Raw genomic sequence first — 23,823 nt, forward strand, 5'->3', positions numbered from 1 at the left:
ACGAGGGAGCTTTTATGACACTCACTGTGCAATGATGCACTTCATAGCCGAAAGTCATATCACTCAGTATATCCCCGTGAGCAGATGAACTCATCCAGTGTATAACTTGCATGGATAGACAACAAACTACCGGTCAAACGTTGTCATTTGCTGAACATTTACAGAGATACAGTGAGTGACTGTGGACAGTAGCTGTAACTTTTGATAATATAACAATCCTCAATCTTTCGCATTTTAAAATCATAATTTATGGAATTCTCAATATGTGAATCATTTAGGAAAGCACAGTGCATCACAGTCTCTCAGAATGCATACATACCAACACTGGCCCCTCCATATCATGATCTAAATTGGAAAACATAATTTGAAAACAATGAAAGTCAAAATACACATAGCATTCTTACCTTCATCCTGGCATGAAGAGGATACAAGGTCCTCATTGTTTGTTTCTTCACAACAATCCTTGATTGAACAATTCGTGTTCCGAAGCTGAAAGAAATGACAGGAAATATATAATACTGTAACTACTGTTACTCTCAAACACAATAGATAGAGAGAGTGTTTGGAAAGAGAGTTTGAAAGGAGAACAACAGTCCTGATTGACACCTTGTGATACGACCTAGTGTCAAGTGACAAGTGACAGGCCCTCCTGGTGTACACTTTCACCTTGTCAAGGTGACAAGGTGAAAGTGACAAGGTGAAAGTGTACACCAGGAGGGCTAATCAAGTGCCTGCACAGTTTCCTGTAGCAGGGTCCCACCACCAAACCTGCAGCTAACAATGAGTCAATGAATCCTCACCATGCATGTTGATAATGATAGTATTTCAGGCCGATTTTTGTCATCGAGATTTTGAATGCAACAAAAACGTGAAATGTGGTCCAAAAATCGATCGATTCATAAACAGTTATTCGTATCTACAGTCCCTCTATCCACTGTGTCGAGTAATATTGCCAAGAACATTACGGAGAAAGACTGGCGACTACATATTTGTTGTCTTACACTTGTATATTGTTGCAGTTCCGACAACGTTGTGCGGGTTGTCGATCCGACTATACGATCGTCTAGGAAATTTTGATCGGCCGGTTGCATTAGAACACAGCCTGGAGAATGATTGGTAATACTAAAAACGAGCGGATGACTTGGCAAATTAAATAACCTACCTTTTAATATCTTTGCATGTATTTTCTTTGCGTGACTCCGGAGCCCACTGGAACTTTTATATTTTTCTCACAAACTGGACATTTGTACGTGGTCCCAGTACTCACATCACTGGGCGGTGTTTGACTGTCGTCGATGTTTTCTGCTTCTAGAACATCTATTTCCTTGTCCTCACCGAGCACAAAGTCCCAATCTATGTTTTTGTCGTCGAAATCGATGAAATCGTCGAATTTTTTCCACAACATAGTCGACGTTGCGATCCCACAGCGGCTAACACACGTGTGGTTTGTTTTGGTTATAAGAAATGATGGCTGCTAGATGCGCAAGCGCACTGCGTCACTGCTAGGCACTCTGGGAAATTAGCTAATGCAAATGATCTCTTAATGATATGCACGACCACCAGAACATCAGCTGGCTCAGGTACCGAGGTGTGAATCGTTTGTTTGCTCGTATCACGGAGTGTCACAATAAAAACGGCTACGTTTCCAGACCGGTGGATAGAGGGACTGTGGAGAGATATACGCCCTTGTAATGGAGTGTAAAATAAATAAAGAGTCACAGAGGCTAGGTTAGGTTATATAACCATTTATTTATTTATTTACTCCGATCAGTCAGAGCATGAAGAAAGGAGAGAAAACGATAGAGAAAACAGTGTGAAAAACTCAGTAATACTTTTTGGGTCGCCTGTGGCTGAATGCGGAAGTAGACTGCACAGTTTACATTAGCTTGTTGGGCCAGGTATGGAGGTAAACAACCACCTCTATGAATTGGCCATGCACGTTAACAGAATACCTTCCATAGAAACGAAGGGCTTTTTGGAAACAAAGAAACATTCTATAGCAAAAGAACATCGTAAAGATTAGAATTTAGATCATTGTTATGCAGACGAGAAGGTAATGAAAAGTAACTTACTCAAGTTACCGAGGAGACCACCTAAATCACCAAGGGAGTCCATGATGATGAACGACCTCTTCCTCTCGAAGTGACCTTTGACCTTATTGATTAGATACCTTCACCTCACTTGCACAATTAATATTTAACTCTACAACTAAATCACTGTACATGGGTAAACACAATCATGCAATACGCGATCAATAACATAGTTCCTTTCCTGCAAACCCTTCTGACCCTTTTAGCAATCGCCTGAAACGCGCAAGGGTGAAAAGATAATCTACTGAACCTGAGATTTCGAATTGCCTCCAACATTTATGTACCAAAATGGACTTTAGTTCTTTGACCTGTTGTACAGGGGGACATAGTCGTTTGGCTTTAGTTCTTTTGACCTGTTGTAGGCCTACACTGCTACAGGGGGACCTAGTCGTTTGGCTTTTTCTCGAGCGCATACAGCAGTTCTGGCTGGCCAAGCGATCACCTGGGAAGCTTATTCCTTCAATTTACTGTTTTGATATTTGTATGCTCTCAGACTTGGGGAAAGTCTAAGGGAAACATGAGATTAAAATATTCAAAATATCTGAAGTATACAATATAAATACAAAATAAGATGAAATATCAGAAGAACGCAATTGGAACTAATTTTGGGAGAATTGGATCTTCATATTGTTCAAATTTCTCAAAAGTGTTAGGTGCCCTATAACCGAATGTTGCAATATTACAATACTCATACAAAAAAGTGTATAACTTAAAAAAGAAAAGCAGATGAGCTTACATTTGCAGATTAAAACGACATAACTTTGCAATCTAATTTTCCAAAATTAGTTCAATCGTGTTTACAGTGATTCTGAGATCCACACTTCAACATGTACAGTTTCATAAATTATTCCAACTCGGAAAACACAATAATATTCGTTCTGCTTTCTCAAAACGTACTGTCTCTTCCGACCCCGTTCCGGCATTGCATATTGGCGTTTGAATAACTATCCTATCTCCATTCCATTCCTGACAAGTGCTTTAATCATCTCTTTTCACAAACGGACTGTGCGACGTCATTCGAATTTTATGTTGGTCAGATAGCTTGATAGATGTGAAGAGGAAAGAATGCAGAAAGGTAGAAAGGAAGGCAGGAAGATGGATAGACAGACAGATCGATCGAAAGATGTAGATAGATGAAGAGACACTGACACATACACGCAGGGTAGCTCGATAGACAAACAGACAGATGCGTACATAGATACACGCAGGGTAGATCAGCCAGAAATATAGACATATAGATAGACAGACATACAGACATAGTATCAGATAGCTAGGTACATAGATAGAAGCCATCCACTCATTCAGATAGAATCACTAATGAATCTAACAAACCGGACAAATATAAGAACTTTAGTTGAGCAATTTGCATAGGTATTCGCAGACAAGGACTGACGTCATGCAGTTTACTGTCAGAGGCCACAGTTGACATAGTCATTGGCATTTTTAATTTGAATATACAAACAAACAAACAAACAAACAAAAACAAAAAACAAAAATAAATGACTACAGATAAACCCCGCAATCGCAGTACAAAAACATACAGATATATCAAGAAATTCTTTCTCAGGGGACAACTTAGCTTTCTATTAGAACGACTTTTTATTAGTCCTTCTTCAATTTGAGATGATAGACACATACACATGTAAGTAGGTTTACCGCTGCAATACTGAAATCTTTGCTGAAGTAAATGTAGTAGTACTGTCGTCTTACATATGTAGCTTGACGGAAAGGATTAGTTTGCCTGATTGGCGTAAATTAATAGTACGTACCAGAAATTAGTTCTCTACGATGCCACAATCAGGATGAGATTAGGACTTTCTAAACGATAATAATAAAAATATAGCATGTTATAATATAAAAACCTCTATTAAAAAATGACATAGCGACGCATATGTCCCCATGGTTATTGTATGGGTAAGATACATCTCATAATTGAAAGTATTAAACTTTTGCTTAAACTTTCCTTAGGGAAACTTTCATCACCAAATTAAGAGTAAGAATCAGGGGTCACTGTGCAAATCTTAGTACTTGAGAAACCAATTTCTTTAACTTTTACCGATATTTGAAATGCAAAATGCCCCCCCTCGTTCTAACTCAATAAAGAAAAATTGAATGTTCGATTTTCACAAAACTTGTTTTGAAATGAAACCCCCACGCGGTAGTCAAGAAAAGTATTTGGGAAAATGTGTCTGAATATCTGTCCTCCGAGGTGCATTCAACTTTAACGGTAGAACACGCCTGAGGGACAGATATATTGGACTCTCAAATTTTCCAGTTCTTTTCTGATCTACAGCTTGTGGGGGTTCATTTTAAAGCTCTTGGTGTAAGAAAACTTTTCACTGTCTTAGTTTTTTGAAAATCGAAAATTTTATTTTTCCCCATAGAGTTAACACAGGGATGGCGGCCATTTTGAATTTCAAATATCGGGACATCTCAGGTAATTTGTCTCTCAAGTAACAAATTTTGCCCCGGTGACCCCTCATTATTATTTTTGATTTTGTAAGAGAATGGTAGAAAGCTTCATTCAGGAAAGTCTTTCACTTTCGAAGTGCATACTACCTTAAATAACTGGGACGTAAAGCCTGAATGAAACTTTGTGTGACTCCATAGATATATTGATTATTTCTATACATTGATTCTTTTATCACTGATATCGCGAAATGCTCGAATTTCTGGAATGTCACACGGTAAGAGTACGCGATTTAACCATAAACCCTGGAGATCAAGGATCTATGACTTAATGACTGCTCAGTACCAAAGTTCTTTGCTATAACATACTATACGCCCTGATTATGTAGATTTGTATTTCCTTTCTAACAGTATCTGTTTGATCTATTGATTTGACATTTGACATTGATTGATGTGTATTTCTATGGCGAATAATCTTGCTACAGTCCTATACCAATATGGGATAACAGGACGATCTCGCGCAGTCAATATACCCTTTCACAACCATGGTTTGGCCCAATCCTTTTCTTTTCTATGGAAAACTTGGACCCCAACACAAGAAAATGGGTGTGAAAGGGTTGACGTAGACGTGACCGCTGTGTTATGACTATATCTAACACGATTGGAACTAATTTGTGATAATTGGATTTCCATATTTTTTAAATTTCTCAAAAGTGTTAGGTTCCATATAGTTGAATGTTGCAATATTACAAATTACTCATAAAAACAAGTGTGTAATGTATGAATAAAAGCAGATAAGATTACATTTGAAGATTAAATCGGCATTACTTCACCATCCAATTATCCCAAATTAGTTCCAATCGTGTTATCTGTGAATCGTAATCGATTTTGTGAACACTTTGCCGCCAGAACCAAGAAGGCGAACATCATTATCATGTGATCACACTGTAGGAAACCTAAGATGATGCAACTAAATGTGCAGGCAATGGCAACGATGTTCAAATAATGCCACTCAATGTATCATTTGAAATGTGGAACTTGGTGTACTGACATCTTTTGTATATTCAAGAGGGTTCTTCCGGATATGTCTCACTTTGCCCAGTATTGCATCAATGTCATTTGCTGGCAGGTGAGACACCATGTTGTTTTCTGGGAGGAAGAAATTCGGGATGTCACCCTGCTCCAAGAAACCTATCAGCGTATCCATACAGCTGATGAAGTGGTCACCGAGCATGTCTTTCCTCCACTGATGAGGAGCTATCTTCTCGCTCGTCCAAAACATGGTTGTCTTCATGTGATAGGAAGACAGGACACTCGGTTCCTGCAAAACACGAATGCACAGTACATGGGATATTATGATTATGAAGGAGAACCCAATCTCCACGAGCTCTAAGGCGATTTGCAATAGTTGAGAAGAAAGTGAACAAGCATCTTTGGAACAGATAAGTCTTTAGAGCATGAGGCAAAGATGTTACAGCATTGAAGTGCCGGGGATTCAAGTGGCGAGTATTCCAAGGAGGAGGACACAGTATTAAAGAGAAAGATGCCTCATTGGAGAAGATATACAACTTGAAAAAATTCAGCAAATGGAAACTCGTTTTCATGGCATTTGTGACAACTCTTCCGGCAGCAGGTAGGAAGCCATGGCTGGCAGCTATACGCGATGAGATAACCAGTCTTCCTGTACACTACTTGAGTTGTGACTTACGCAAAATTTGCTTGTTTCACAACAAAAAGGGTGTCATATAGTCCTTACTGACCTGCCTATATCCTGGTGTCATGTTATAGGACAGACAGTCGCTGCACTGTGTACGCGGGGGGGGGGGGGGGGTTGGGTTGGGGCTTTAGAGACAACATTAACACACACGCTTTCCAATTTGATCCATATTATTAAGTACAACTACAGATAACCTACAGCACACGTATGATTTCTGTCAGTAGTGGAACATGGTCTGCAAGTACTTACTTTCAGATGCATTCGCCAGATTTTTTTGATAACAAGATAGAATTTTCGCTGGTTTTCAGAGAAGCAATGGGCCAGTGTTCGCTCAGCCAATGAGAATGAGAGACGCCACTGCAAATACTCGTCGCCACCTTCTCCAGGGTACGACTTCGGCACCACGTGACAGCCGGCTTCGACGACGGCACGGACAACGTCGCTGGTTGGCCATTTCCGATCACGTGTCGCCCAATCTTTCGCCATGGATGGCCATTGAGTGCATGTCAGAGCAAGTGCCCCGTCTGCTGTTTGTTCAAATTCGGCTGTTGTGGCGCTCGATCCTTCTGAAATTAAATATATGTATCTTGTTGTGGTGATTTTCATGACAATATATACTCCTTTGCAGATGTAATTTAACGACTACAAAACTATTGCATATAGAACATACCATTCGATTGTTTTATATGTGTCTGCACACAGGGAGGAAGGAAGGTAGATAGATATATACTATAGATAGATAGATACACATACGGATAGATACTCTTCGGTAGATAGACGGAACGAAAAAATTGTAGATAGAGCGATACACACACACACACACACACACACACACACACACATATATATATATATATATATATATATATATATATATAGACAAGTAGATAGGTAGGCAGATCGATCGATCGATAGATAGACAGACACACACATAGATAGATAGATAGATAGATAGATAGATAGATAGATAGATAGATAGATAGATAGATAGATAGATAGATAGATAGATAGATAGATAGATAGATAGATAGATAGATAGATAGATAGATAGATAGACATAAGTACAGACAGTTAAACGTACCTAGGGATCTGGCATTGTAGTGTACACTCAGGGTCTGTACAGGTCCCTGCTGTACTAACTCGACACATCCATGAAATCCTCCAAACGTCTTGAAATTCTTGTCAATGTCACTCTGGACAGCTGGGATGCGGGACAAGACATGCGCCTCTTGTATCTTGAGGAGTTTAAGTCTCGACAGATAAATTTCATCATGGCCGCCAAAAGGGATGATACAGCATGCTTCGTTGATGAACTCTTCGCTGAAATTGTGCTTCCTGTCACCACGGATCCGTACTCGTACATAGCCGGGAGGGGAGGTTGGAACCCATTCCAGGGGTGGGTCGTCGGAAGGGGGCGCCATTCCTACTTCTTCCAATTGACTGACGATCCTGCCGATGTCTTCCACGGGTATTTCGGCGGTACTGCTTTCTTCTAAGCGTCCTCTTTCACTAACTCCGGTAGAATCTCCACAAGCGGAGGAGTCGTCAGTTTTCGTGGATTCGGCGACCATGGCCACTGGTATCATCAGATCCATTTCATCATTCAGATACCTGACTCCCTGCTTGCTGTGATCGGTTATGGCGAAACCCTCGCTGGTGCTCCCTGTCCAGACGTAACCGTCCAGATTCTTGACATTGTTAAAACAAGGTTTCAACACATACTTAAAAATATCGGCCAACCTGCCGTAGAGTTTGTTTGGCTCTTTTGAGTCGATGCGATTTGAGTCGGTGACTTGCAGATAGCCACCAAAGAAGGACACATTTGACGCTATCAGAGAGATGAGACTCTTCGATACTGGGTCTATTCTCATGAATGGTTGGCTCATCGTAGTGGCGTGGCTTAACAAGTGATCGATCACATATAGCGAGTCGGCTTCCTGTTGATATCCCAGTCGCTTTGACTTTTTGGATATATCTGTGAGTTTGTCCCGTTCTTTTGCGGCTCCGGACAGCATTGTTGGAAGTGCTTGTTCTATCACCCCATTTCTGAAATGACCATAATATTTTTGGCGTTAAAGGTATACATTCACCTGTAATCTAAATTCGCCCATACATGGTCAAAGGGGCGTTCCTTGGTATTCAAAATACCCATGTGAGGGCCGCTGTTTAAAAAAGCGGCCACCCATTTAAAATCTGTGATTGGTTAGATTTTCTCTTTCCGTCGTAACTGTGGCAAAATTGGAACAGGTGACAGTATACCTTTAAATAGCATTAGATATATCACTCTATTAAAAGTAATTAAGCTGTATAGATAAATACTAGTTCTAAATAAAATACATGGAATATACAGCCGATCTTTCACACAATATAGTGATAGAAATCATTATTTCTCATTAGACTTTCTCGAAAGCGTTTTGATTTGTGAAATAAAGAATTACCCCAAAACGCCTGAAATTAGGTGTTCACACGCACTGAAATAACGTTCCAACCACCGAACCAACTATGCGCCGCTGTGCTTTCTACAGACTGAGACAAGGTGTGAGCAGATTTCTGATGGCAGAAGACGAACCGGTTCGACAGTAAGCTTATTAGTCTTACTGTTATGAGATTAATAGAATTCCACACTCCAATGGACTGAGGCGGAATGTCTCACACTAGTCCAGGAATTTCTGCCATACACAAGTCGGAGGGATGTGGGATTATTTTTTCACGTCCCTTCAATACTTGAGCAAATTGCAATTATCTCATCTTATTGTAATGAATACCATTATTATCAATAACTTTCTTTGCTTTACACCATTCCTCTCCGAAAATATAGTCCACATCCACTTACGTTTATTGCTATACGAAATATATTTATACTGATGAAAGTTTTCTTCTCAATGCTCTAACAGCAATGGCGATGTATTAGTCAAAATAGCCACATAATCACTCTTCTTGCGACGGAATAATTAGATTCGAATACGTTTTGCGAATTTTGATACCAGAAATACTTCCAGAGAATGTGTTTTAAGTATGTTTGAAAGACCAGAAAAGTAGACAAAAATCCTAACATTTCAAAAGACATAGAAACTTCCATACACTCCTTTGTCCAGGTGTATGGTGCCATTCTGTGTCAATAGAGATTTTAAAACTATTTCCTAAGAGTACGTCAATCGACCTATTGCAATAATGTGGAAATGCAGAGTTACAAATTGGGCTTTTATAGTTGCCATTATAAAAGTCAGTGGTAGTTACCGGGAGAATCTGCAGCTACAGGCTTTGCGTATATCTCTGCCTGACGTGGATACCGAGCCTTGTCGATGAAGTCCTGTCCAAACGGCGTGCGCATGCGTGAGAATTCTTCCGTATGTCGCGTGCCGGTTGTAAACCTGAAGCGTTCTGAAATAATCGATTGAGACTTTCATAGAGCTATGTGATTCTTGCAAAGTAAAACTAAATTGTACAACTATCCCAATGTACCAATTTTGAGAATAAAAAGTAAGATTCATTTTACTTTGAGTGAAAACCACAACATAATAAGACCTGGATGACAGTAAATTCAGTTTGGTTTATAATCTAATTTCAGAAATTCATTAAATATGTAAATAAACTTATGATCAGTATGCCGTTACAATGAAACTACTGGCATACGTATTATGACGATTGTACTTCAGAAACATAGTAAAATACAGTGCATTTTGTATTGATATTTTACATAATGACATAAATATATTGAATATGCAAATAGCAAAACATCACGTGTCAAAATATGCAAATAGGCATCACATATCATCATCAACATGGTTGCGGACAATGGAAGCCCGACAACTCTCTCACATTATTAAACAAAGGTTAACCCTATTTCACAATGCCAAAACAGAGAGACTGAAAACTAGCCTTCAAAAAAAAACGTAAAGGTAGAAAATTTCAACTACAACTCACCGAACGGCTCTACGAATTCAGCTTCAGACGCAGAATCCTTTGGTATGGCGAAGTCGGATGGTGGATCGGCAATGGACACCTGTAAGCATTTACCTGTCACTGCAGTTAGTGGATACACATCTGAAAGAGAATATAAGCAACTCCCTGATTGAGGACTTGAAGCAGCGGACAGTCACTCAGAGTCAGTGGTCAATAATATTTTGTTGGAATGTTGCATCCTATATGGAGGAGCTCTCTATCGAACCTGACGGTAAATGAACAGTTCGTCTGAACGCTTTGCACTATTTATTTTGCTATTACTGATCCGATCCGAACTAGCTTACAAACCTTGAGGGATATTTCGGAAAGCCATTCCCATATCTTCACCGTTGTAGTAGTAATGCAACGCGGAGTTTGGATGACGAGCTATACCAACACGATCACCTTCGCTTAATTTATTCAGATTCCACTTATAACCGCCGCCGATTCGTTCGAAGTCTTTATAAAAGTCTGTACCCCTGTCGACCAAAGAAATATGTAAATTGTTGATGACATCTGGCAGTTTTTTCAAAGACAACATTGTAACAGGAATAGCGCGATTTCTGTTAAAGGTATACAGTCACCTGTAATCTAAATATGCCCATATATGGTCAAAAAGGCGTTCCTTGGTATTCAAAGTGCCCATGTGAGGGCGCTGTTTTAAAAAAGCGGCCACCCGCTTAAAATCTGTGATTGGTTAGATTTTCTCTCTCCATGGTAACTGTGGCAAAATCGGAACAGGTGACAGTATACCTTTAACTGTAGCGTAGACACCATCGTTTTTCAATTTTATGAAAAATGGAACGACACTATTGTAAATCAACGCATGGAACATGGGGGTTTTGCAAGAAAATAGTCGTTTTTCGCGCCCATTTTCCTCTGAACAGAGTCTACTAAAGGGAGGAATGTGTGCGACGAGACTTCACTGGGAGAAACATCCTTCAATTTACACTGATAAAGTGTAGAGAATCAAAGGCCTGTTCCAGCGCTTATCGATTTGAAGTTTCAAACTAAAATTATGTGCTGTTGTTATACTCACTGATATATATTACTACCTAAATACATGGCTTTATGTGCAAGAGAGCAGGTGACAATTTACCCGGCGCGCCGGGACGGCCAACTGTCTCCTGCTGCGAGGGCATATAAACCCATGTATTCAGACAATAATATTTTTATTACATGCATAAGGCTATATGACATTTAGTTACATGCAGGGCATTCTCAAACAATCTTTACCATTATTACATGCCTCGATGTGAGTGCAAATCAGTGCATTTATTTGAATAGGAACATCCGGGGAGTAAAATTGGTACAATTGTTTGAGAATACCCTGCATGTAACGAAATGTCATATAGCGTTAACTATGAAGAGACATGTTATGACAGGCACGTGCCTGTTTGTTACCAAGCAAGTACTGGAATGCAGTATATTCTATTGCTCCGTTGCAAAGTATGTCCTCCAATGTAAAATTTCATATACAAATTTGGAAATATGATTGATGCTAGCTGAAACTGACACAAATTAATAGAAAAAACTGATCCCTTGGTGTTTTTGCATTAATATTATTGGTGCACGAAACTTATTAATCAGAACTCTTTTTTTCTAATGTGCGGTGATCAGGTCGGTGCCTAAATTGTCATCAGATTTGAATTTGCATAACGTTGTCTACATCGATGAGTCACAGCCGCGGTGGCCATATCACTACAAACAAAATTTACCGTGCTAAAAGGAGTCAATTAGCGAAAAATGGATGATATCATGTGAAAGAAAAAGAGCATGAAAACAGCTCCACTGCCGTTCAAAACATTCTTAATAAACTAATTTAGAATTTCATATGCACAGACGGTTACTCTGTCACCGTACGAATCAAATACAGTCATGTTTGATGCTATGCATAGAAATCATGATCAAAAGTGATGTGAATGCATTAATTGCCGCAGGACGAGTTGAATCATGCTCACCAATAGGTGGCGTATCACCAACTCTTTAAAGCAACCACCGATAAAAAGACACAGTAATCCACGGTATCAATCCACGCACTGGACGTTCCATTTGAAACTTTATTTCGTAAATAGAAGTAGTTCTATGTACTGTGAAACTGCACTGGAAGAATGCAAACAAAATATATGTTACCTTAGGAACCAAAATCCCTGTCCTTGTCCGTAGCCGTCGCCATGGTAGAAAACGTCATCTGGAAATTCTTGATACATAGTAACGCCTACAAAATTGATGCCAAATATTAAGGGTAAGCTTTTCGGGCAACAAATATGTTTAAAGGGAAACAGTCGTCGGAACTGCGCCTGTGCGAGTTGCTTGTTTACGAACAATGTATTTCGTGCACGATATCTAGATGTACCTCATCATCATAGCTGCAACATTTAAATTATTATTATTATTACTTTATTATTACCAAATCGAGTCGATAAGGATTGTGACTTGGTGTTGTTAAACAAACACACGCCTACAATCCCACTATACAGCACACAATATAATAAAAACACCAAAATTGCAACAATGTAGTATAGAAACAAATTAAAACTAATAAAACTACTGCGGAGTGATGCCCCAAAAACTGTACACTAAAACACCACACTAAAAATTACTGGATCAACAAAGTTGAACTGCCCTTGGATAAAAACTGTTTTTAAAACGGTTTGTTCTTGATTTAAAATATCTGAAGCGCCTCCCAGATAGAAGAAGCTGGAAAAGACAGTGAGCTGGATGGGTCTTATCAGCAATGATTTTGTCTGATTTGCGACCAAGGCGATTATGGTAAATAGATTCGACAGACGGTAACTCGCAACCGATGAGTTTCGAAGCGGTGTTAACTACTTTTTGAAGGCTATTTTTATCTTGTTGAGTTAAGTTACCATACCAAATACTGTAATTGAAAACGTAAGAACACTCTCAATAACTGCTCTGTAAAAGTGTGTGAAAGCTTTCTGGCTCAGTCCAAATTTCTTGAGTTGTCTCAAGAAAAACATCCGTTGTTGTGTTTTTTCACTATGGAAGTTGTATGGAAATTATACGATATAGATTATGACAGACATGTTTTAACTTTCATTAATCACCATCGTAACTTGGATACAGCGTTTACATTGGTCGTATGGGTCCCATACGACCTTTGAGCTCAGTTCCGACGATTGTATCCCGTTAAGTGAAAGCCTTAAGTTTCTTGGCAAGCAGACCCGGTGGGAATTTTCACTGTCGTATCGGCAGGCAGTAAAGGGCGGACTTTTTTCATAAATGGCGATTTAGGGAAATTTGATTCATTTGTTCAGAACGGTTACATCGGAAAAAAGACAAGCGATGAACATGATGCACATACAAAGACAACCTGAGTACGGTGGTGGCCCAAATAAACTTGCGTTAGAGTCTCTCTTTTGGCGTTTTGATTGTTAATATTGTGTCATCAAGGTATTAGTCACATTACACGTCAATTTGAAACAATGTTCCAGTTCTACATACTTATATTCAACTGACAGAACCGAAAGTAGAAGATCAGAATACATTAATATGCTAATGAGTACCGTAATAAGTGGCAAAACTTTCTCAGGTTACATTCGACAATCACCATGTCATACGCAGACATTATATTTTAGTTCATGACTGACTTTTAGGTTAGGTATGATTTCAATATTTCTTATCATGTCATTCCAGAATACTGATGGCGCAAATGAAGTGATCTGATTGGTCGAAACGTGAAAATAACCGTGCTATATTCGCGATACAGCACGGTTGTAACACGCATTAGCTTTCAGCTGGAGAAAATTCCTTTTTCGACATTTCACACCAGAATTTTAATATACTGTTATGATATAATAGCAATAAATCACACCCAGCGATGGTATACCACTCGGTTTTGACCAGTTCACTTCAAATATACACTCACTATCGCTCGTGTATACAAATCCTGAACTGCTCCAAATCTCGTAGTGTACCGTCGCTTGGTGTGGTTTACTGTTTAAATGAAATACTGAAATTGGCGAGTTTTGAACGCTTAACAAGCTGTTGAGGTATGAGATACTTTCTGCTACCAAATATCGCAATAATGGCAGCCATGCTTACCAAACTCCAAAGTTTCCGGTTTATTCTGGTCCATCCGATCGATCTGAATTTCAAATAATGTCCCAGTTGGAAGTGGTTTATTTGTGACAAATACAGCCTTATCGTTCGCCGCGTGCTCGGCGTCGATCCGATACGCCACCCTGCCACCGTCCTTGATGCCAGCCCGAACACCGAGGCCTTTGAAAAGCAGGGACTTTGACCCAATACCACTCACGTCCTGAAGAATATGACATGTTTAATGTTATCAAGGCATCCATGATTCAATTCGTGAAATTGAAGTGGTCCTCCAATGATCGCATTGCGTTTTTTTTACAATGACTGACTTACTGACTGACTGAATGGATAAAAGAATGAATTATATAATCTTCTACACGTGATCCAATGAGACGAAGGCACAAGGTACCAACGAAGAGCTTGTTCTGTATGTTCAGAGTATACAGTTCACAGTTTCGTTGTCTATCAGCGGGCAGGTTATCTTACAGGTGCGTTTATCAGTTTCTTGGACATATTGTTTAGAGGTTTAGAATGCAATTTCGAATTGACACTGTACATTTACCCACTAAACTGTTTAGTGCCCTGTTACAAATATAATTCATGGTTTATGTGAGGAGACGAATGATCAGACCTGGTTTTCTTTTTCAGATTTCGTTTCAGTTGGTTTTGCCGCAGTCTTTGGCTCCGGAACGGGTTGTTTACTTTTGTGTACTTTGGCTTGTGAATGTTGTGGTTCATCGCCGTGGTATTTACCGATCAGGTCCGATAGGGCAAGAATCTGGAAGACAAAACAACACTTGCAGACTGGGCACAGTGCTAGTGACATAGCACAGCGCCCCCTGGAGAGCCTGAGTTAGTCTAACTACTTTTCCTGTTAGAGGACACAGTGGAAAGACATTTTGTTGCTCTTTCGCTCTCTGTGGTCAGCTGTTCTTATTCTAATCTTCCAGATGCCTGTAGGAACAACTTCCTGGGTTGCCTGGCTCCCCTAATAATAACATGTTCAACACATATAAAATAACAACAATCTGAAAATTGTTGTCACAATAAGCGTATATTTACGCGATTTTGTCATAAATGAATACGTTTGATGAGGAAGCATACGCACATACACGAGACGTAGGTCACTGTCAGTGTATAAAAGGTATCGTAATGGAATTTTCCAACGGTTATGTGGACGGATAGTGGCTTTAGATTATTGTCTGATCTTTATCTTGGTGGTTCTCGAGCTCGGGAAATTTTCCGGCATGGTTAAATTTTTTAGACTCACTTTGCTGCCATTAGATTTAGATTGGTTAGATTGGTTTTGGCGCCTCTGTTCGTGCAGCTTTTGATGAATTGTCAACACTGTCTGTCTGTCTGTCTGTCTGTCTGTCTGTCTGTCTCTCTCTCTCTCTCTCTCTCTCTCTCTCTCTCTCTCTCTCTCTGTCTCTCTGTCTCTCTCTCTCTCTCTCTCTCTCTCTCTCTCTCTCTCTCTCTCTCTCTCTCTCTCATATTTATCTCTGGATATATAGCCAACTCCTGCCGGCTGATGGTATATTTGAATCGAGTTTTAGATTTGATTCAACAACACACACAGTTGTGATGGTGATTTCTCAAGATTAATCAACAGTTCTGACCGATGACTTTTGCCTGCCTTATTTAAATTATCGAAGCACCAGGCTGTGATTACTGAACATAATTACCAAAAATAACCTAATAGGGGTTACTATTCCTTGATGATCTAAGATGATAAATAACAATAACAAAACAAAAATGTTAAATATTTGTACATAAAAAAGTTATATTTGATCTTAGCATTAGTAAAGTAATATAACTTCCGAAGTTCATTTTTTTGAATTACAAGTACATTTCATAATAGCAGACTGTTGCATGTGCAGCAAACTTGATGTCAATTGCCGTGGAAGGATAAAATTGCAATGATGGTTTCACTGTCATTTCCTCAGTCATATCTGCACTGTTCAAACTAACCTTGGTCTTTAAGAGTTGGTAATGGTTATCGCAGACATCGAGGAGAAACTTAACCAGTCCAGCCTCCCCAGCCGCTGCTGCAAACGATTTACTGGCATCCGTGTAGTTCCAAAATACGTTCACCAATGAATTCAGAGCTTCCCAACGATTTCCGTCTCGATACAAAGCGTCACCTCCGTTGCCATAGTAATACCGGGCTAGCTCCATCAAAATATCTTAGAAAATATTGACAGTTTACACTTAGTGATAATAAAGAGCCCAGCGAGGAATGCATTGATTCATTATATATGATAAATAAATAAATATAATACATATATACATTTGAAAAACCAAGCTTGAAAAGTGTCTGTGGGTGCCTATGGGTCTCTCACTATACCACTCTGTCCCCCACTGTCTCTGTATCAAACTTTTGAGAAAACAGTCAGTATATGTCAATTGCCCACAAAATGCACCTCCGGGACACATTTTGACTCTGAAACTCAGACAATACTTTCGGGGCTCAGTGTGAAGCTCTTGGAATAAAGAAAGTTTTCACACGGCTTAGTTTTGTGAAATTATTTTAATTTTTCCCTAATGAGTCGACACATGGATGCGGCCCTTTGAATTACAAATGTCGGTTAAAAATTAAAAAGTGAGTAACCTATTTCCCTAGTGACCCCTGTTTACTCTTGATTTCGAAAGGGAATAGTTTAACGTATTCTTACGGAAAGTTTTCAATTTCGACGCGCAGGTTCTTTTACCCTATGAGCTGCATTTGAACGAGTTATTTGACAGGGCGATGAGCTTCCATGTTGGTGATCGGCAGAACAAATTAATGAAGGAATTAAGTAGGTAAGTAACAGATGTGGACTGTTTTCTTTGAAATACAACACAGAGACAGCGAGGATAAAACAATAGGCACACACACGACACAGGTAAGGCTTGTATAATAAATCAGTTTGTTAATAAATTAAATTTAGTGATCATAACTTCTAGACGAATATTGATTGCATATCAGCCTGCCTTTCTCAAAATGTTTTACTTTTATCCATCAATTTAGGCCTGTCGGACTCTGTGAAAATACATTCTACAGCGGCTTCCTTATCTCAATCATACCGTTTGAAATGCTTACTTAACATTTGTGCAGCCAAAATAACAGAGTAAATACTCTTATAGAAACATAATGATCTCTGTAAATTTGATGCAAAGTTTCCGCTACTTGTGTTTTCAGGCTTTCCAAAGTGCCATCAAATTTTGACAGACCATTTTTTTAAAATCTATGTCTCGAGATTTCAATCCGAAATTTCGATCCAGAACTAATTAGCAGAGACAAAAAGCCTAGAAAAACAACATTATAAATTATAACGTTCTTTATCACGACGGAAAAAATTAAAAAGCAGACTACCAAAGGCACCATTTCATTAAATCATCTGTATTCAAAACGTTGGCGTCAAAAAATTCTTGATGATATCCCCAGCAAAGTCAGTGCACCTGCCCGCACATACAAATTTAAAACACTTAAAATAAATATTTTTTTTTCATGTTTTTCATGGCTGGATCAACGACCAAATAAAACCGTACACGGATTTATTAAGCACTAAATCATCTCAAGGCGATAGTAAGCCCGTTCATATTACAATTGTATACAAACAGTAAAGCGATCAGAGTCAGCAACACATTGTCACTGGCATGATTAATTACATACAGTCCTTCACCAGTCGACCATACGAAGTAATCTGTTCACACTCACCTACAGACCCGCTGATGTCCACAAATCCGGAGACAATCACCCGTCTTTCTTTACGCTGGAACTTTGTCGCAGCTTCGTTCATGGAATCGAGTTTTTCTTTTACTTCATTGAAACTGTCTTTGCTGGTCTCTCTGAGGTCATCGACCGCACTCTTCAAGGAGGCCAGTGTTCCCGACAACGCAGCGTCTGAAGTCGGAAATAAAATCATATGGTTTCTGAAATATGAAGTGTAATTTGTTGTATGTGAAGTCATATCGAGGATGGCTCTTCGTGGACGATGGAAATAATTGCCAAGGCCTCTCTACTACCCAATATAGACCTTTGTATCCCCTTCCATTCAGCAACACAGTAAATAAATGAAATTAACCAGCCGATCATGTCATCGCTTTGTCAAAGTTCGAAGAATAAGTAAACACTTAACTACCAAATCTTAATTTGTGAGCATGCTTTCCGTACAATGTGATTCATTAAGGTAGAATGCCCCTCGGGGACAGATGTTCAGACTTTCAAACTTTTACAATATTGTTTTAGCCTACCGCTTGTAGGGGCTCACTTTAAAGCTTATAGAGTGACAAGTTTCCACCACTTGGTTTTGCGAAAATCGGGAATTTAATTTCCCCATTGAGATAACAAAGGGAACTAAGGCGACCATTTTAATTTTAAATATCGGTAAATATTTGGTAATTTGTTTCTCTAGTACCAATTTGCATGGTGATTCCGATTTTCATTCTCGATTTTGAAAGAGAATGTTTGAAAGTTTGCGTGACGAAAGTTGTATTTGAAAGACGCGAACCACCTTAAAAAAGATAAATATGTCGCGACTGTTCCATACCTTTGACCGCAACGCTCTCACTCTTGTCGTCTGTAGATTTGTCAGACTGTACATCGTCTTTTTCAACCGAACCCAATTTCACAAGAATCCTACTGATGTCGGCTTTCTCGTGCTTGTCACATTTCTCCTTGCTCTGGACTAACACCGGTACCGCCATGGCCACTATCTGAAGTAAAATGAAAGAACAGGTGTCAAGAGATTCTTAACGGGAACTGTTCCAAGCCATGTAAAGCATATGAAGTGTCTCGAGTATTTCACCATTGCGACTTTACCATTCGACGCACCGCTTCGAGATTCTAGGGATCTTTGATCGTTTCCTGACGACGAGTACGGACATACAACCGACCATCAATGGTGGACTTATAGAAGCATTGGTCTCCAGGACACTGGTATTACATGCTTACAAGTTGAACGAACGCTCCTATAACTCTTTGGCGTTTTATAGATAAATCCATCGCCATCCATTGCTGTTTCTTCATCTACTTTTCTAAGCAAGTAAAATTTGCTCTGCGTGAATATAAAACAGATTTCATAGATGACTGTATACGTATAGTCTTACCTTTTTCTTATTTTCCTGGTTCATTGAGAGATTTTCAAAACCTTCCAGTAACTCATCTAAGGAGAATCCACTTTCGGACCCACTCACTATCTTTTCTAGTTCATTTGTGATCGTGGTAATAAGTTCTACAAAAGAACACGGGATAAAAATTCAAGTAATGACAATATTGCTCTTTTCGGTTCATGTATGTGCGCGCCTGTGAGCATGCGCCGTTTATACGTAAATACAATTCATTGAGCATGAATGTATGTATGTATGTATGTATGTATGTATGTATGTATGTATGTATGTATGTATGTATGTATGTATGTATGTATGTATGTATGTATGTATGTATGTATGTATGTATGTATGTATGTATGTATGTATGTATGTATGTATGTATGTATGTATGTATGTATGTATGTATGTATGTATGTATGTATGTATGCATGTATGCATGCATGCATGCATGCATGCATGCATGTATGTATGTATGTATGTATGTATGTATGTATGTATGTATGTATGTATGTATGTATGTATGTATGTATGTATGTATCATTGTATCATTGTATCATTGTATGTATGTCTCTATGTGTGCATCCATGTATGTGTCATTGTATGTATCTTTACATGTACCTATGTATGTATTTATATATGGATGTATCTATGTGTGTCTGTTTGTCTAAAAAGCAATGATATTATTCCGTACCTCTCTCGTCTTTAATGAGATCGAACTCATTCTCTGTTTCGACGACGTAGCTCAGTGCTAGCATGGCGGGAAGGTATCGACCAATGGCGTCGGAACCCGCGTATATGTGAAGTACTCGCTTTGCTTCTGTGTTGTTGAAGAAATGGCGGTTGGGCGCCGCTCTCGCGAGATTATGCAAAACGTACAGGGACGACTGGACCAAACCCCATCTCCTCTGACAGATAAAGAATCATATAAAAGTAGAAAGTCTACAACAAAATATGCAACTACAGACAAGTAAGGCGAAAGGCTGCGATGAAATGAAACAAGGAGAGATAGAACACGCCGGGGCCATTTCTATGTAGTAATTTTAGTGAACACAGTGTATTGTGGCCAATTTACATTTCGAAATATTAGTAAAATTTATGCAATTTGTCTGTATGACCCCAGACGTTGATTTTGACCCCTAAGTTTGAGTTTCTATTCTTCGAATGAGTTTTAGAGATTATTTTTTTCTTTGGGAAAGTTTGACAGAAGCTACCTTAATGTTTTATTTTGTTTCATGTGGATCATCTCCTCACAGTTGCGTTTACCAATCATGAGGGATGTATTCACTTCATAACGTGAAGCTGTTCAACGCCAGGATCGTGTAAATTGAACATTTACAACAGGGCAAGACTTGTAGTACTGCATAATGAATAACCATTAAATGCTAAAGATCACTTTTAGCGAGACTTCAACGGAAAGTAGTGCAGACTTTAGCTGATATATTAAAATTACTCGTTTTAACACAAGGTAGCTGCACCTCGGTTTAGTCCAAGCAATAATTGCTATGCAATCTCGACTAGAAATCCTCAAATCTTCTCTAATACGTTCCTTCACGGTCCCTCTATCACGTGGTTCCTTGTATACGTGAGAACCACTTAAGCTCTTGCAAACTCTCTTCGTAGAAGGAGGGCGCACCACTGCAAACGATTGGTTATCTCACCTCATACATCTGTGATCCGGGCTTCACAAGGTTCCTTGTTTCCAAAACTATCGGCGGAACGTTCGACTTCAACCGCGGCAGAAGAGAACTCTGCAAGGGCACTGAGGAGAAAAAAAATAAACGACCATGAGCAAAATATCGCAGTTAAATAACATTTACACTCAGGAAATAGAAAAATTACGTTGTTGTGTATATAATATAATTTATGCAATGGCATCTTCACAAATAGTTTTGATCCAAGCCCGCAATTTAGGGAATGTTAACATCCAGATTCGACTTTTGTAAGTTCTCTGGATCGCGCAAACATCGGGATTCAAATCCATGTACGTAGTGCTGCTGTGAGGATATGTAACCCTGTAGGTTTCTTAACCCACGATCATCGCTAAATGACTGAAAACTATTCGTATGTATAGCTGCTTCCATACACTGCGATTTCTTACATTGGTGAAAGCTTAAGGAACAATTTACAGCTGTCTGTTAATATGAGCACACCAAACTATGTGTTTGTTAAATCATTGAAAAAGTGGTATTTACAAGACTTCAAAATTGCATAAAATCGTTTACAATATTGTAACTGTCACAGAGCGCTGTAAAGTTTAGGTATAAAATGGGGCCACTACTCGAATTGCTATAAGCTATTTTTCTTGCTCCAAGATCGTCATTTTCTGTAATTTTTTGTTGAAATTGACACTATAAAACTCACAATGAATAAAAATAAACTCTTCTAATGGTTATGGGCAACGAGGGCTTTGAATACCTGAAGGCGTTTCGGGAGTGAATTATAAAAAATAAATGAAACCCCGAGAAAATGTTAGTCATGTCTGACTAGCAAAATGTGGGCTATGCCGATAACTAATATTACACACAAAGTCATGGAAATTCTTCATTAAATATCTAAATGTACAAGCAAATACGTTATATGAATTATTGTACTGTGCCACAACCTCCATAGCCAGTGATCTCTCTCTCTCTCTCTCTCTCTCTCTCTCTCTCTCTCTCTCTCTCTCTCTCTCTCTCTCTCTCTCTCTCTCTGTCACACACACACACCATTTCCATGTTGGCGCGGACACATTTCTGGAAAGGCAAACGTACCAAATGACTCAAAAGTACAAGACAAATCGAATATTTGAAAGGAGTGGGTAACCAATGTTGACTGCTCTTCGTCCGAAAATACTGTAAATTATCGCGTTTGGCCAAAATGTGCGAAGATATCATGGATGTCACGGTCACAATGGTCAGCGAATGAGTGGTAACTTAATTGTCATGATCAGATTTAGGCAAGTGATAGCAAAGTCACCGTCCCGTCAGATTGTGGTCGAAGACTGAGTATTTGGTCTCAGTAAGCTGTGCGTGTGTATGAACGTCAGAGGCATGGACATGAATATGGACATTGAGTGTGGCAGTTCACTTTCTATACATGGCCCGGTGTACTGTGCCTTTCGAGGTAACAGAACAGTCAGGAACGGATACTAATGATGGTGAAGATGTTGTGTGTCCGTGATCATTTGCGCGACTCGGATCATTTCAAAGGGGTATCTGACGCGGCTAACTAACGACTTATCCACGAAGTAACCCGCTACTAACGCTATGGATGTTGAAGTCAGAAAGTGTTCGCGCTTATCAGAGTTCAGTCATTTTATTTGTGCAGGAAAGCGATAAATATCACTTTCGTTTTACCCATTGAAGTGTCTCGAATTTGGTGAATTATTAATGGACCTCTTTGTTACAGCTTCCGGGAAAAAACTTTCTTAACGCACTTTCAACGCTTTTCCACACCGAATGGACTTCAGTAAGCTTATATCATTTTTTTTGTAGTAGAGACGTCCACGTATGCACGTATCATTGGCATGCATGATTTTCTCAAATCTACTACCATGGTCGCCAGTTTTTTTAAATTCCGCTATGCGCCTACGCGACCCGTAGCATAACTTGGACCAGACGTGTTGACGTTTGTACACCTGATATTTCTCAGGTGTATGTACACACACGTCAATACCACAGTCACTCGTGATCAGTCTATTCCGCTCGGCGTCTATGCCCCCATAGACGTGTGTACATATGCCTGAGGGTTTTTCAGGCATATGTACACACGTCTATGGGGCATAGACGCCTAGCGGAATAGACTGATCGCTAGTGACTGTGAATATTGTGTGTGTCGACGCTGTCGCGGCGCATTTTTGAATGCGGAAGTAGACTATATATTATCTGCATATAAATAAACTGTTTCCAGTCAAGAACAAACGGCTGGATAAGAGTGAATTCTTGACAACGAAGACTGTATAGTCGAATCATTGGTCACTGTTCTGCAGACGAAAAGGTAGCGAAATCAACTTACTCAATTTCCCGACAAGGTCACTAAGGCCAAGAGAATCCATGATGTTCGACCTCGTCGCTTCGAAATGACCTCTGACCTCATGATTAGACGTCATCAGCTGACTTTTACATTCACATATCTGCATATGAACCACAGTGTCATTTCCTATTAAAACAGTCCTTGTGGACACGGCAGAGTCCCCTATAACGGCATAACCCCAACATGTAACCCCCTTTTACATTGTCGAGAAACCGAATATTGTGTTTAAGCATGCCTAAGGGAGACAACAAGAAACTGTATTATCTTATGCACCTTTACAAGGTCTACTTGTTTTGCTAATTATGAAAATTCTCTGGCATTCATGCATTTTTAGCTTTTCTCGAAACCAAATTCATGAAATGCGACAAAGTGGTTCTTGATTTTGTTTAATTATCGCTAACATTAGAACCATTGGATGATATAAACATGTTATTCATTTTTCATTGAATTACCTACCAAACTATGGAATCTCAAAATGTGAAAAATAATAGGGAAACA

General features: G+C 39.2%; 2 protein-coding genes across 4 annotated transcripts; both read right to left on the bottom strand.

Moving 5' to 3' along the window:
• Positions 1–3,499: 3,499 nt before the first annotated feature.
• On the bottom strand, positions 3,500–8,231 carry LOC139131740 (uncharacterized). 2 transcript variants are annotated; one of them, XM_070697947.1, is made up of 3 exons: positions 7,298–8,231; positions 6,466–6,782; positions 3,500–5,820 (listed from the first exon to the last, which is right to left on the bottom strand). In XM_070697947.1, exons 1-3 carry the CDS (start codon positions 8,229–8,231, stop codon positions 5,512–5,514), a joined length of 1,560 nt encoding a protein of 519 aa, XP_070554048.1. In that variant the 3' UTR covers positions 3,500–5,511. The 2 variants fall into 2 exon arrangements, with proteins under 2 accessions (XP_070554048.1, XP_070554058.1); XM_070697957.1 differs by having other exon boundaries at positions 3,611–5,820; positions 6,466–6,779.
• LOC139131712 (uncharacterized) lies at positions 7,435–23,374 on the bottom strand. Of its 2 annotated transcripts, XM_070697916.1 has the most exons (14): positions 23,308–23,374; positions 20,973–21,073; positions 20,006–20,219; positions 19,312–19,436; positions 18,753–18,918; positions 17,921–18,106; positions 16,192–16,406; positions 14,852–14,998; positions 14,227–14,443; positions 12,292–12,376; positions 10,468–10,637; positions 10,141–10,260; positions 9,454–9,597; positions 7,435–8,262 (listed from the first exon to the last, which is right to left on the bottom strand). In XM_070697916.1, exons 1-14 carry the CDS (start codon positions 23,345–23,347, stop codon positions 8,252–8,254), a joined length of 1,941 nt encoding a protein of 646 aa, XP_070554017.1. In that variant the 5' UTR covers positions 23,348–23,374; the 3' UTR covers positions 7,435–8,251. The 2 variants fall into 2 exon arrangements, with proteins under 2 accessions (XP_070554017.1, XP_070554008.1); XM_070697907.1 differs by lacking the exon at positions 7,435–8,262 and having other exon boundaries at positions 8,861–9,597.
• Between the last annotated feature and the right edge of the window lie 449 nt (positions 23,375–23,823).

This window comes from Ptychodera flava, chromosome 1 (genome assembly GCF_041260155.1).
Source record: "Ptychodera flava strain L36383 chromosome 1, AS_Pfla_20210202, whole genome shotgun sequence".
In the NCBI taxonomy this organism is placed as follows: Eukaryota; Metazoa; Hemichordata; class Enteropneusta; family Ptychoderidae; genus Ptychodera; species Ptychodera flava.

Bases quoted from the DNA above. Each gene is read 5' to 3' on its own strand.
- LOC139131740 (XM_070697947.1), bottom strand. From the start codon at position 8,231: ATGCTGTCCGGAGCCGCAAAAGAACGGGACAAACTCACAGATATATCC. The intron at 6,783-7,297 runs GTACGTTTAACT...ATTTAATTTCAG, and splicing joins CTACAATGCCAGATCCCTAG to AAGGATCGAGCGCCACAACA. The intron at 5,821-6,465 runs GTAAGTACTTGC...CGTGTTTTGCAG, and splicing joins TCTGGCGAATGCATCTGAAA to GAACCGAGTGTCCTGTCTTC.
- LOC139131712 (XM_070697907.1), bottom strand. From the start codon at position 23,347: ATGGATTCTCTTGGCCTTAGTGACCTTGTCGGGAAATTGA. The intron at 10,638-12,291 runs GTAACATATATT...TTTGGTCGACAG, and splicing joins CAGGGATTTTGGTTCCTAAG to GGGTACAGACTTTTATAAAG. The intron at 10,261-10,467 runs GTTTGTAAGCTA...ATTCTCTTTCAG, and splicing joins TTTCCGAAATATCCCTCAAG to ATGTGTATCCACTAACTGCA.